This window comes from Dermacentor andersoni, chromosome 1, assembly GCF_023375885.2.
Source record: "Dermacentor andersoni chromosome 1, qqDerAnde1_hic_scaffold, whole genome shotgun sequence".
In the NCBI taxonomy this organism is placed as follows: Eukaryota; Metazoa; Arthropoda; class Arachnida; order Ixodida; family Ixodidae; genus Dermacentor; species Dermacentor andersoni.
In genome coordinates, this window is record NC_092814.1 from 279,666,153 (window position 1) to 279,680,808 (window position 14,656).

The 14,656-nt window shown below is 42.5% G+C and overlaps 1 protein-coding gene across 7 annotated transcripts in view; it reads right to left on the minus strand.

Moving 5' to 3' along the window:
- LOC126547685 (guanine nucleotide-releasing factor 2-like) overlaps positions 1-14,656 on the minus strand; it is a 143,197-nt gene that overhangs the window by 32,334 nt on the left and 96,207 nt on the right. For all 7 annotated transcript variants that reach the window (XR_008609136.2, XR_008609135.2, XM_055063200.2 and 4 more), the window contains 2 exons: positions 9,823-10,000; positions 2,534-2,843 (listed from right to left, as the gene is read on the minus strand). Coding sequence is in view for 5 of the 7 variants with exons in the window: in XM_055063200.2 (XP_054919175.1) it covers positions 2,534-2,843; positions 9,823-10,000 (488 nt within the window). In the remaining 2 variants the exon portion in view is untranslated. The remainder of the gene's footprint in view (positions 1-2,533; positions 2,844-9,822; positions 10,001-14,656) is intronic.

Genomic DNA, 14,656 nt, shown 5'->3' on the forward strand with positions numbered 1-14,656 from the left:
GTTGTTCAATTTCTATGCTTCACCACCACCAGGCCTGACATGGAGGGTTCCAGCCAAGGGGAATGACATGGTGGGAAGCAAGGGGCGGGGGAAATAATTACACGCTGTTACTGTAAATTCATGCAGTTGAAAAATATTTGTTTGCAGGTTTTACTTTAGTTGTTGTTCATGGCTGGATGGTGCATACACAAAATGTGCCCATGTGGCACGTACTGTCGCCGACAACTGTGGCACTGGGAGAGCACTGCAGATGCACTGTGAAGCGGGAAACCTTATGTGTGCCACAGTGACACGAACCAACCACTGACTACAAACAACAGCTGCTTCGCCATTATGGACTCTGTATTGGCCATTATGGTCCTGTTCGGATGGAAGCTTAAGCAGCACTTACACAGGAGCAAAGCATGCCGCTTTCCGTAGTACCTCGGCGAACACACATTAGGAGCAAGAGTCCCAAGCAAAAACTCCCTAGATCTCGCAAAAGTCTCCAGATGTCTTTCTCGCCACTCGACACATGTGCATAACACTTGGGCAAACATGAGAAAGAAGCTTTCATGATAGTGTTGCCCCGAGTTGGACGACACTACTATCATGAAAAGTGCAGGCAGAGGGGAGCAAATGTTTTGTCTGCCTCTCACTTCTATGCGTCAAAAAAAGGCGAGATTATGCGTCCTCCGGCACTAAATGCACGGGAAGACAGTGCAAATGAAGCCATGGCCATTTTAGCTTGCCCAGTCTTTGCACTCGCGGCAGATTACCTTAAAGATGAGGCTCATGGGCAACGGCATGGGCCGCGTAAGCGCTCATCCGTGCTAACAACCAGAAAAGGGGACGCGCACTCACTTGCCTCCCTCTCTGCTTCCCTTGCTTGTGTGGCAAGAAGATGCGCATCAAGCCATCATCCTTCTCAGATTACCCTTGCACGCTTTCCCTCGAGCATACGGCGTGTGGGACGCGATGGGATTTTATATCACTTGGACTTTGTATACGGCACATGACAAATAGAGGGTCGAGCTGCTCTGCTGTTCCGCTTCGGTGGCCACTCTTTGTCTCATGGTGCGTCATTTGAGAGGTGTGTTTATAAGCATCTACATGTAATTCCATCTGTGTCCGCAGCAGTTTCCATTTATTTCTTTGGCATTCTTTCATGATGGCAGTGAAATTTCGTTATATTAAAATTTTGTATAAACACACTTCGTTATTGTATTGAGGTTCAAAATACATGGTGTTCTACGGACAAGAAGTTATAAAAAGTTAAATAGTTTGTTATATTCAGCTTCAACTGTTGTCAAATACTTTGCTATCTCTATCAATGCTTCGCCTCTTGGGCAAAACTATGACATTTTGTGATGACTTGGCTGGTACGTTTTCCTGGAAAGTATGTCTTTTTTCCAAAACGTAGGAATGAGGTTCTGCTGTGCTCGCCAATGGTGCAGCATAATTGCTGCACTACCCCATAACTGATCACACATTTTTTTTCCAGCATAATGATCGCACCTGCAATTTGGCACCATGAGTGGCGCCATGGTTTCAACTTTGACTGATGACGATGATGGCAAAATGAAGATGCCATATGTCCCCTAGTGCTACCTAGCACTGTTTGCAGAAAGTAGGTATTTCTCCATGTTTTCTCTGTCAGCTCGACTGGGCTGTTCGTAGTATTTACACATATGTGGAGTGATCGGACTGCCAGTGCAGCTTGCAATGGGGTGGTACTAAGTTACACTGCCGGCTTCAAGCTCAAAGCTGTTGAGTATGCTTTAGAGAATGGCAACTGTGCATTGGGAAGGCACTTCGGTGTCAATGAAGTAAGTATCCACTATTGGAGATGGCAGCAAGAAAAGCTGAAGGCTACCAGCATGAGGCCTGAAACCAGGACAAATGACTCTTCTAACATAAAGTTTTTGATAAAATCCAAGACTGTCTCACAAAATCAGACTACTGGCAACTCTATTTCTGCATGACCACAACCAGAGTCAAAAGTAACACAATAACGACTGCAACAGAAAAAATAGTTTGCAAACCAGTAGTGACATGAGTTCCACAGATGTATGAGGGCGCAGGGGTAGGGGAACAACGGAGCACCCAGCAGAAATAAATAAATGCACGCTTGAGGTGGAAGTGGTAAGTAATGCCTTTCACAACATCAGCAGTCTTTTTGACATGGCAACCAGAAGGAGCACTGATGTCTTCCACATGGAAAAGCTGGGAAATACAGACATGCTTTATTTACAACTTTACTTAACACACCACCTTGTATCTGCTGCCAATTATCACTACCATGTGCTGCTATAAATATAAGCTTCAGCTGAAGATAAAATAGTTCAAGACTTTGATACTAGCAGTGCCATGGAAGCTGAAGCATTACCAAACTTGATATTGTGCAGGAAATTAATAACAACATGCTCAATTTGCATCGCTTGGCCCCCTTGAATAAGATGACACAAACCACAACTTTCTCCCAAGACCACAAGTTTTACAGGCACTTCATTTTGCGCTGCCAGTGTTGAACTATTGAGGTGTGCATACTCACGTCAATGCGCTGGAAGAGGTGAGCATCAAGCAGGGTCATCTGCTCGGCTAGGAGCTCTGATTTGAACTGGAGCAAGGTGGCCGGCTGGGTGGTGACACGCAAGTTGGCAAGGCTACCGCCGCAACCAGGAGGGGCTCCCCCGGCCCCTGTCGTGCTCCAGGGGCCTCCAGCATGCAGTTGTGCGTGCGCTTCCCACTTCTCTACCACCTTGGCCCGCAGAGCCCTTGCCAGGCTCAGGTCTCCCCGGCCCACGAGTTGGTGCGAGAATGCTGTCAGACAGCGCACCATGTCTGGGCCCGCATCACTCAGCCTACACACCACAACAAGTCATGCAAAGAACATGCTAAGTGGAAGATGGAGAAAAACACTACCAGATGTGAGAGAGAGGATCACTAAGCTTGATGACTGGGAATAATTCATGCTTTAACCAACCTGACATATGGTGAGCTTGGTGCTCAATAACCCATAGTGCAAAAAAGCAGTGCCTTTGCATGTAGTACTGTAGAGATGTAGATTACATCAAACATAAAGTAGTAAGAAAACAGCTGTGTTTCTTGCTTGGGCTCTAACATGACTACACATTAGTATACTACTACCATGACGAAATGCCACACTTATTCATTCATACCACCATATTTCCGTAAACAGAATTCTTTAAGGGACACTAAAAATACACATTAAGTCAGTTTATACAAGTATTCTTTAAAAACTCCACTTACATTCATTTGGCGGTAAAGGGATGATTATCAGTGAAGAAAATTTAGGTCAAACTTCCCTTTTTTGAACTTCGTGTTTTAAACTCAGAATAAGACTTTATTCCTCCGAGATTTGGGAAATATCCCAGGCAAAAATCAAGTCGGTAGCTTCACTAGGTTTGGGGTCCCATGTTACATAACATATGACATGGAAGGCAGGAACTAACAAACATACATAACAGTGAAGTGAAATGTACACGAGTGGAATAACATATTACTTAGTATTTCCGTGTGCATATGCCCTATAAAATTAAACATAAAACACATGTGAAGTATTCAGAACGAAAAAAAAAAAAGCACAAGCAGAACAGCACAGACAAAACTCGTGAATAGAAAGACCATGTATGTTTATAACAGACATATTTACAGACAAAAACAATCAATAAGTCAGCGTGGACTGTTTAAATGCTATTCCAGAAACCTCGCAATGCTTGTTTCGTAACAAGAAAAGACTTAGTTTACGAGAAAATTGCATCTGAAGGGTCCGAATATCTTTTTCAAAATTCAGATCTCTCGGCACCCAACCGGGGGAGTGGTGAAGTTGCATACACCATCCTTTGCTGCCGTCGGTGAGTAAAACTGCGCCCAACAGATGGCGGTACTGAGCCAAGACAGAGCGGTGGATTCGCTGCTGCAGCTACTTTTTGGTCAAGTGGCGTAGACCGTTTGGGCATCCCGCAACATCACATGGAAGTTGAATTCTCTGCTACGTGCAGTTTGAGCGAGTCTCGCAAGCTAGCTAAACCAGCACAGCACTACGTGCTACCGAAACTACTGAAACACGAAAGCGTGGATGGCGCGGAGTTGAGTGAAAAAAACCTTTCGACCACCTGTGTCGTTGTCAAGGGTAATTTCAATTTCTTTTTTCTAAAAATGAAACAGAACTGCACAAGTAGCATTTTATTTCATCTTATAATAGAACACAAGGATGTTTTTTGCAACGAGTGGTTGAGTACTAGTGACAGGATTTAACTGATGAGTGCTTTCGTCATCGGGCAAGTACTTGAATGTCCCGGGGGTCTCTAATCGTGTCCTGCATTTCAATTTTTCCATTATTAAGGCTCTGCTCGTGATAATATTGACACCTTAGAGATTCTCAAACTCTAATCTATCACTTTAGCTTGACTCAATATTTGACTTTAGCGTCCTTTTATAGAGTGCATCAGTTGGGTCACAAAAAAAGAAAAACAAGAAGGACGACAACTAATGAGGCAAATAACAGAATTTGCAACTAAACTGTTCACTAAATGGGTGTAAATATGAAGATTTAGAAATATTTTCTTATACCTGCACCATTTTGGCACAGGAAGAGTTCTTGAAACATGCTAGGTCGAGCCCTTAGTTCCATTAAAGTGCAATGTGCTCCTTCATTACCAGCAAACAATTTACAAAACCCAAATAGATGCTGCCAATATCCATGACGTCATAGTGAGCTGGTAGAGAAACTTCAGGGCAGCGTTGCCACCCGTCTTTAGTTTCTGCATTCTTTTTTTGGCTTACCAAGACTCCTCTCATGGTAAAAGTGACGGTTATGCTAGTGTAAAAATGTAACAATATTAGTACTACAGATTGACTCTATGTTTTTCTTTAGTGGACCTTTAAGTACTTCAGCTTCTTTTCAGACAGCTCAACAGATGGAGCGGGAACACACTTTTATCAAGCTTGACCATTTTTGCTTGGCTCTATTATCTCACCAATTGTCAGATTAACTGTTTTTTGCAAGGACTTCATATAATGATATAGTGGATCGCATGGATTAAGCATGGTTTCAGCAATAGAGTCAATACCCAATTTAGGGAAAGCTGCATTTAGCAAAAAATCCGTCTGTGCAAAAAAAACTACCTTTTACCTTCTGAAGACATAACCTGCTAAAAGTATTAATTAAGTCATGTTTTGCAATTTCTGTAACTCTTCCTTACCACCAGAAATGTGCTCATTTTCGGTGATTTTCATATTTTATAGTTTTACTTCAAAATGTAGCTGCTGTAACATTAATGAGATACATAAAATTGCAGCTTAATCGTCAATGTTTTGAAGGGAAGCAGAAATAATTTCTTGGAAATTTCGTGAGAATTCTTATTTCAAATTTCAAAGAAGCACCTAGAGAAGCATGAATGAAAAGTATAAATTCTGTTTCTTACTGAAAATACTGAGCGTAAAAAAGAAATCCGAAATATACAAGGTATGTACCTTGTTCCTGGTTTCGAACTTCTATAAACTGGAAAATGAGAGGGAAAAAAAAAGAACTTAACAAACAAATACTAACTTGGAGGCATGAATATTAGTGATAGTAATACCATATTCTAACTAGTGCAGAAGTATACAACCACAGCAACCTAAGAGTGTACTGCCATGTAAAACATTACAAGAATGCATAAAAAGATGGTTTATGTAGACACCAGTGTCGGGGAGCACAGGCCACTGGGTCCAACATAGCACTAGGGCCCAGAATATGGCACTTGTTGACAGTGGATGTAATTCCTAGAGTTGCAATGTGGAAACTGGCAAAAGGAGTAATTCAGTTTGTTGCCAATAAGTGCCACATGTTTGCTGCACAAACTGGGACCAAGTGGCCAAGATCCATGGTGCTGCTTACAAGTTGAGCCAATTCACATGCTTGTAAGCTTAGGCATGATGATGGCAGTGCAGCTGAACCTCATTGATACAATCCTGTTCCGTATGCTTTCCTGACGCCAACTTTCGTGATCGCAAAAACAAAAATTAACCTAACAGTGTTATGTTTTTTTTTTTACTGGTTAATACGTCCCGAGAAAATGCAATCTTTCGGCACCAACGTTCAGTACATAATCAAACTACGATCATATGATATGTTTTCTGGCCACTAGATCCCATATGAACAAGAAAAGATGTGAGGAACGTGCAATCGAACGCAGTAGACGCCCGCTGCAGCAGCTCCCTCTCAGTACTTGCCCACTCATGTCATGTGCAAATGCTGGCACAAAGTCAATTTCCTCTCCTGATACCAGCAAATCACCTCGTGGGTCGTCGCTCAACACATTCACAGCTATCACCACCAACCCTACTGCAATAAGCATCTCCGTCTATCTGTTTCACAGCGAGTGTGGCGTAGTGCCATTGGAACCATATACTGCACACTTTTAAAGCCGATAACACAAACACGCCGGCATTCCACCTTTCCCTGCTACAGGTGGCGCAAGGTGAGCATCATGTTTTGCTCTACCGGCACCTTATTCCAGCGTCCCCCACCAGCTTGACCTTATTAGACAGTTTTAGTATAGCATATAGCAGCAAACAGAAAAAGTTCGCGTTAGCGTTGCATGCTTCGCACTGTGCATGCACTGTACGTAAACAGTACTGGAACTTTTACATATGTACGCTATTTTTGGGATTTAGTGTTCAATGCTAACGCACGTAGGGCAACATGGTGTCACGCTTCAGATCTATCGAGCTGTTGGCCTGCCCTTTTTGGCTCAATTGTTCCTCACTAATGATCGTATTTTCTTTAGATATGTGTGATGATGTTTCGACAGTGGTGTACTGGTGACAAATGGGTGTTGTTTTCGAGATACGTTCTCAATTAGGAGTACAGGAGGCTTAACGATAGAGCTTGGTCAAGTTTGCTCATGTTTCTTGCTGTAAACAGTCAGTATGGCGCCAAAGCCTGTATTTCGCTCATTCGCTTAAGTTAGTGACACACTTGCTGATTCGGCATTGGATTAGCTCGGCATTTCGTATTTGGCTTACTGATACTCTGTGTGTTTACATCTAGATGGTGTCGTATATCCTTACGTTAGCGTTTTGCTCTGTTCCGCTACTATTCTAAAAGACTATTTTGTGCCGTTTAGTGCAGCCTTTCTCAGCATTAGCGTTGCATTGCATGCTAACGCTAACGCAAGCATTTTACCCTATACTAAAACTGTCTATTTTGGTTTCCTGTCACCTTCTCAAAACACTACGGCTGTGGAATAACAAAACAGCATGTGGTGGCAGTGGCATCTCAACAATTCTCGCTGAGTGGGCACATCAAAACTTCCCGCCAAAATACCCCCCCTCAATAATCTGGTGACCAGGGCCAAATTCAAGGAGTGCAAAGGTAAGGTGGAAGCCACAAAAGTGAGAACGTGTGTCTCATGCTGCTTGGGCCCCGCCGACTCGGCGAGCATCGGTGTCTCGTGCTGTGACAACTCGCGTTACATCGATTCCAGCTACACTTGAGTCGGCCATAATATTTTTTAGTAACTTCAGACTGCGCGGTTTCTCGGTTAGTACATTTTCTTTCGTGTACTTTTTTCCCCCAAACATATGAATGAGGTTTTACTGTACATCTGGTTAGAGATAGCTTACAGCATTTATAATTTATGGAGCTAAACTTTGAAGTTACTGTTTTCAGTTCACAGGTTTTTATCACACTGCACAAACCTGCTTTCTCCCAAGAAAATCAGATCAGTGTGTCTATTGACCCTTTTCGCAGCGATCCCATGGGCGCTGCCATGTTTGATCACATGGTGACATGTCCATTGCTTGCCTCAACTGCCTCCGCATAACAATGGGTGTGTATGATACCGGTGCGGCTTAGCAAACCTCTGTTACGGGAGATATCGTAGGCGGTGACTTGGTGGACAATACGAAGCTTTGGCCACAGCTTCAGAGAACATGCAAAAGCGCTTTGGAAGCTGATTAAGCTATGCCCAAATGGTGCAAGCAGCGTATATGGTGCTTGTTTTAAAAGCGAGGCTAAATATATATTCCAAGCTATCCAAACTTTCCGCTCATGAATTGAATCAGGATTTGTGTGTTTTGATCTTCGTCCTTTAGTTTGCAAATATTTTAAAGCTGCGGCTTGTCATATTTCTGACTCAGTAAATTTCCTTGGTGAGGTCACTATCTGATTATTTCCGCCTAATCGCTCATGGGTGTGCTCAGTTCTGATAGATTTGTTCTTGCTGCGCGCAATACTTGTAGCCATTTTGTACATCGTAATACCTTGTAGCAAAGATGTATTATCGCTAGTAACTCGCTTACTATTGTGGACCGTCACAGAACATTCAGCTTCGGCCATTTGTGTGCTATTGGTGTAATCCGTCATTTATTGTGCGTATATGGTGTGCACATATTCAAGTGTGTGCTCATTCCCTTATTGACACGTTGATGATAGAGTGGGTGCAAGATTCTGTGCCAGTTGGGTAGATGTGTGTAGATACTGTGCTCGAAATGTGCTATTACAGCAAGCGGCACTACTCCCTTTGTCATTGTTTAACGAGCAATACTCACTCTTGCTGATGTTCCCGGGCAAAAGCACTTTCTTTAAAAGTTAGCGATACAATGCTAGCGAATGAGGAAATTTCTGTATCCTCGAAGAAAGCCGTACATTTTGAAGTGCCGGTAACACGCACGGACAGTTGCAGCAACGGTCCGCGAACTTGGCTACACGGATTCATTCCATTCCTTAATATGCCAGTCACTATTTTTACAGCCAACTACTGCACACATCTTCAATCCACAAGATTCAATCCGGTATGATTGGAGCACAGTGCATTAGCAAAAACTCAGTTGCATTTCCGACAGCTGATTGCACAGAAGCAAGGTGGAAGTGGTAATGGTTTCATATTCGTGCACTGTTGCTGAGGCGACGTGCAGGCACCACTGAAAGCGCCATGTCGTTTCTCTAGAACAAACTGCTCCACAAAAAGGGTCAATAATAAAGTTGATTACTCTTAGCTAAGTTAAGCATGCACGTAAAACTTAAGCATCTAAACTATAATGGTCTGTTTGGTGCAAGAGGGTTGGATAAGGTAACTTCAGTGGCACTATATCCTGTGCTTTTACTTTCTGTAACAAGCTACCAACTTGTTCAAAGTAAACAAATTTTATATGAATTCATTTCTCTATCCTTAATTATTATAATGATCATATGACTACAAGCATCTTGAGACGTTTTACGAATCTACAGCAGAAAGGAGGGGAAGAACTGTATAAAAGATAACCATTGGAAGGCCAATAAAGAGGTTTCTGTCACTTTCTCCTGGCAAACAGCACAATCTTATGAACAATTGTTCATTTATGAGGGAAAAGAGCACTTGTGTGAATTTCTTCGCACTAGTTGCAAGTTGTCCTCACATAAAGAAAACGCCTAGCACTAGGCAATAGGCATGCTTCAAACATGCGGCTGAAGTGTTGCACAAACATGCTATCTCCAAGAAAATCAGATCAGTGTGTCTATAATATTGTTGATTACCTTTAATACGCATGCAAAATTTAAGCATATAAACTAAAATGGTTTGTTTGGAGTAAGAGTGAATGCCATATCGTGTTAATTCATATGATCACCTGTCCTGACCATTATGGTCACCATTTGTCAGAAATATGGTAAAGCTGACTATGGCTCCTTGGAAGCACTAAACACCAAACAAAATGCTCTTTCTGCACAGCAGCGCTATGAAACGATGTGGGGCACTGTTTTGCCATTGCAACAGAAGGGTTCCCTGCTTCAGCTGCAAAACGATCATTATTCCAAGCACTCACATCCACTACTATTTTGCCACAGGTACCCACCCAAGGTCGTCCACAACACGAACCAGGAGTGAGAAGGCCCACCGAGCATATTTTTGCCGTGTGTCTGAGAACTGGATGAACTTGTTGTAGCGGTAGATGAGCTTGTTCACTAGATCCATAGGACTTACAAATGTCTTGTACGTTGTTAGGAAGGCCTCCTGATAGAAGTACTCTTTTTCTGGGAGGAACAAATAAACAAACAAATAAATGAATATAGATAATTATTTTAGGTAGTTAATAAATGAGATAGAATATAAAAAGTACCTTGAGTTGTACAAGGTGACTACCAACAACAAAGCATCACTTTACTCCACATAAGTTGCATTGTTTTTTAACAGTGCAGCTAACATTAGTTGCGACAACCTGCATATCAAGACCGGAACTTCTATTTAGTGGAAACTGCAATAGTATAACAATCTCTTAAAATCTTCCATGTTAGTTCTATAGAACACCATACATCTTTTCCTGCAATTTGCGAAGTAATTTTGTTCTGCAGTTGTAATTTAATGAAGCCTACATGTACACGATGCACATGCCTGCCTGGACCCCAGCTACAAGCAAGAGAAAAGAAAAACCCTGACCAACAATGAATTCATTTGTACATCTCAGTTTGCATGCAAATGTTGCTGGCAAATGGTAAGAAACATTGACTGTCGAGCAAAGGACGAAACACACCACTTCGCCATCTGTCATGTTGGTATGGAAACTGCTGGGCACGCACCATTCATGTCTTGTTGGTATCCTCCCTAACATGCCAACAGCTAGTTGGAACGAAAAACTCGTAACTAAAAGTCAGCTTACGAGCACTAGCAGTGTTGCAAGTTCTAAAACGAAGTACAGTTAAACCTCAATAAATCTAACTTCGTAACATCGGCCCTTTATTTCGTCATATCAAAATTTCGTTATATTGAAATTCAACTTTTTAAGCAAATAAGTAGAGTTGCCAATGAATTTTTCTTCCCACAGAAGTGGCCACAAAATTTCCTAAAAAATCAGGAAATCAGCAAAAACAAACCTCAATGAGAAAAAAAAAACAAATTCATCTTGTCTAATTCGAGATTCGGTCACCAAACATATGGTTTCATGCCGTGCTGACAATATCTTCACATTGGTGGTACGGCGCAACGCCTGTGACGCTTTCGCATCCACTCTGCTTTCGCAGATGGTAATTTCACCCACAGTAGGACAAGACTATCATGAAAAGTGCAGGCAAAGGAGGCGAACCCTTCGTCTGCCTTTCCCTTCAATGCGTCTCCAAAACTCGAGATTACGCAACCTCCAGCACTAAACATGCGAAAACACAGCGCACACGAAGCCAATGCCATCTCCGCTCGCCCAGTCTTTGCAATCGCTGCATTTACCTCCAAGATCAGGCACGCAGGCCACTTATGCGCTACCACGTATGCGCTACGTTACCATGCGCTCGACCGCCTTGCTCGCGTGAGAAGACGGAAGCCATCACGCTTCTCGGCTCATCCACAGACACTTTCCCGCACAGCATATGGCATGCAGCATGCTGTGCGTGATGCCATGTTACCACACTTGAACTTCATACAGAACATTACGGCAAGAGGGTCTTGCTGCTATGCTGTTCCACTTCGGCAGCCACTCTCCCGTGCGGCTCATGATTTGAGAGGTGCATAGGCAAACAGCCGCATATAATTCAACCATTTATTTGACTATCTGTGTCTGTCGCAGTTTCCATTTATTGCCTCGGCATTCTTTTGTAGCAGCATTGAAATTTCTTTATATTGAAATCATGCATAAACTAACTTCGTTATACTGAGGTTCAAAATATATGGTGCTGTATGGACAAGAAGTTGCAAAAAGCTAAATATTTTGTTATATCGAGAATTTCGTTATACGGAAGTTCATTTGTTGAGGTTTGCCTGTAGATAGTGTTGCCCAAAAGCAGCTGTAAGGAAGCTGGACTATGCTAAGAAAGCAGCAAGATTTACCTATGTTCTTGCATATATAGCTTTGTTTACAGCTTCAGTGTATACTTAGTTTTTACATTACAATGCCTTCACATGAAATTGAAATAGACAAAGTTGAAGGCAAGCTGTTACTGTTACTATGAGGCATGACTGCATTTATCACAACAGTTGCACACAAAAAAAAGTAACAATGTAGTTTTGTGTTAAAGGGACTGACAACTGCCAAGAACGTTTAGTATTGTGTTGGTGGAAATGAAAAGACCCATGATTTATAGTGAGATAATCGAGCATACTGTTAGTGATTTAAGTAGCAACTATAATTTCAAATTGGCACAGGAAGTTAAAATGGTAAGTGGCGAGAACTGGTGATGAAACCTTGGTATTTTGGATGTAGTATACATGAGATTGCTGAATGTAAGTCGAATGTTATTAAGTACTGCATACTTATTGTTTAAGGTCGCAGCTCTAATATTATTAGATGTCTGCACTTTATTTTATGCTTATTAGGAAGAAAAAAAATTTTTGGGCTGAACTAATCATATGGTGGCAGATTAGCCAGCAAAGCTCTGACCAAGCAACTATGGCCAAACTCCACATCCAGAAAGATTCTCTCGAATTTGGAATTTGCCCCAGTGAAACTCGAAGGAGGTGGCAACTGACGCTTCTGCCGCTTGGACGCAGACTCGAACAGCCTAGCTTGACGCTTATGAGCGGCCGCCAGTACGCGATGTTCATTAATAACTTGTGCTTGATGTTGACGATTAGACTCTCGCATCTGCTCTCGCTGACGTTATTTGGAGGCAATTTTTTAGGCTGCTCAGCCTAAAAAATTTAGGCTGAGCAGCCTGTGTCAGTTCGCCAGATTTGTCATGTCTATTCCTCAAGCAACAAGCAACAGTAAACTGCTCAAGTGGGTTGAACGTGTAATACCGAAAAGGGAATAAATGTTGGTACATTCCTGTCTATATGCTGCAAACAGCTGTAAGCCTCAATAAGCTTTACTTCAAATTACTGCCACTTAAAATTAACCAGTGAACAATGGCCCAATTCTGAGGAGCACTTAAAGAAGCAAGTGGTGTTGGTAGAATCTAAACTGCAGTGTTGCTCTTGCAGTTAGTAAACAAGGACAACAACAATGTGATAAGACCACATGTTACTGCCAAGCACTACTGTGAGGAAATTCAAAAATTCGTTATTACACCGTGAACTACTCGTTGTGAGCAAACATGTTTTAGTGGGTTAAAATGAAGGTAAATGTTGTATAAGTAATATATCTCCAGCATTTCCGAGATGCTTGTTGCATCAAGGCAGGTATGATATCCTTAACTGAATTCTTATGTGCTATGTTTTTGCATTTATACTTTTATTATCCCCGTGAGCTACAGCTGCAAAGTAGATCTGCACATGAAAAACCCGCAGTGGGCTGGTCTGAGCTTGTTCAGCTGGCACTGTAGCATTACCTTTGAGAAATATATTGTCATCTAGGAAATAAGCACTTTGAATAAATTTTCGTGAATGAAGGCATTGTAAAAGTATATTTGAGATGACCGTCATAAGTATACGAGCATAGGGAATGAGAGCAAACAAACGGACACACTGCAGAAGGTGCCCAGTCACTGCCTGAACTGCAGCAGACGAGAGGCGTGAGTCCATGCCCTGACGTCATGCAAGTGGTGCTCGCAGCGCTCTTGTAGGTCGTTCTTGGGACTAATTGTAGACGTGTTGTGTCTACAGAGCACAAGTATGTCTCGGAGATGTCGTCGCATCTAATAATGGTGACATACGGCGCTCCTTTGATAGTGTTCGAGCCCAATCCGGATCAAATTTCTCGATTGCAATTGGCTCCTTTGCTCAATCTGCGGAAGAAAGCCAATCGTGGTTGAGAATTTCGACCCTGATTAGGGCGAGTTGTAATCGAAAGTGGCCGTGGGACACCGGTATAGGTTTTGGTTGGTTTTTGCACGTGGTATGTCTACAGAGCAGGTGTGTCACAGAGACGTCGCATCTTTGCGTGCGTTGTGCGGCTTCACATTTGTGTGATTGGCACCACCTTGTAAGCCTTCGCGAGAGCCGAGTGTTGTGAAGAAACGTGGCTTGTTTCTTTGATCTCCACGGCGATCTCTGGTAATGGAGATCGTTAATGCTGTGACACCCTTGTCAGACTGTATATGGAAACTATGTCACTCTTGCACAAATCCAAGCAAATCTTATTGTTTTGAAGCGCAGTATGAGGTAGGGCATTATTAGAGATTTTTTTAAGCTGCTGTAAGCCTAATAAATTTTAATTTTTTGGGTGAACAAGCTTTTCAGAAAGTTAAATTTTTCGGACTATCTTTCCGTCCCTGCAAGGTCCAAAAAATTGGTTGGCGACTGTAATTGTGCCATGGATGGGTGCCAACACTACAATACATTTGTTCAGTTCAGAAAAAGTGTACGGCACCAGAAATGAAAAGGTGCAGGTGGTGCCGGTTATTGTGGACCAGGCAGCATCCACTCGCTGCAAGGTTCAAGGGTGCACTGCACCACGGTGGCACCTTGCCTTGCACTCCGTGGGGCACAGGTTGCGCCGCTGTACATCAGACAATCAAGGGCCTATATGCAGCGCACCGTAAATAGGTAGAAAGAAACTTGGTTGAATCAAACAGACCGTAATAAGAGCACTACTGGCATATTCTACCATTTAGCTCAGCTAAAAGAAAGCCTCGACTTGTATATGACCAAAGAAGTTGGACAGGAAACTATGAAAGCATGTAGCTATTTTTGTAGAAATAATTCCATACTTCAGAAACATGAACCGCAAGAACATCGGCTTGATAAAAAAAAATATTACTTTCTTACAGCAAAGACTGCACTTGCCTGCGTCCCATCAATGCGAGCGTATAATTTTCATCGTGCTT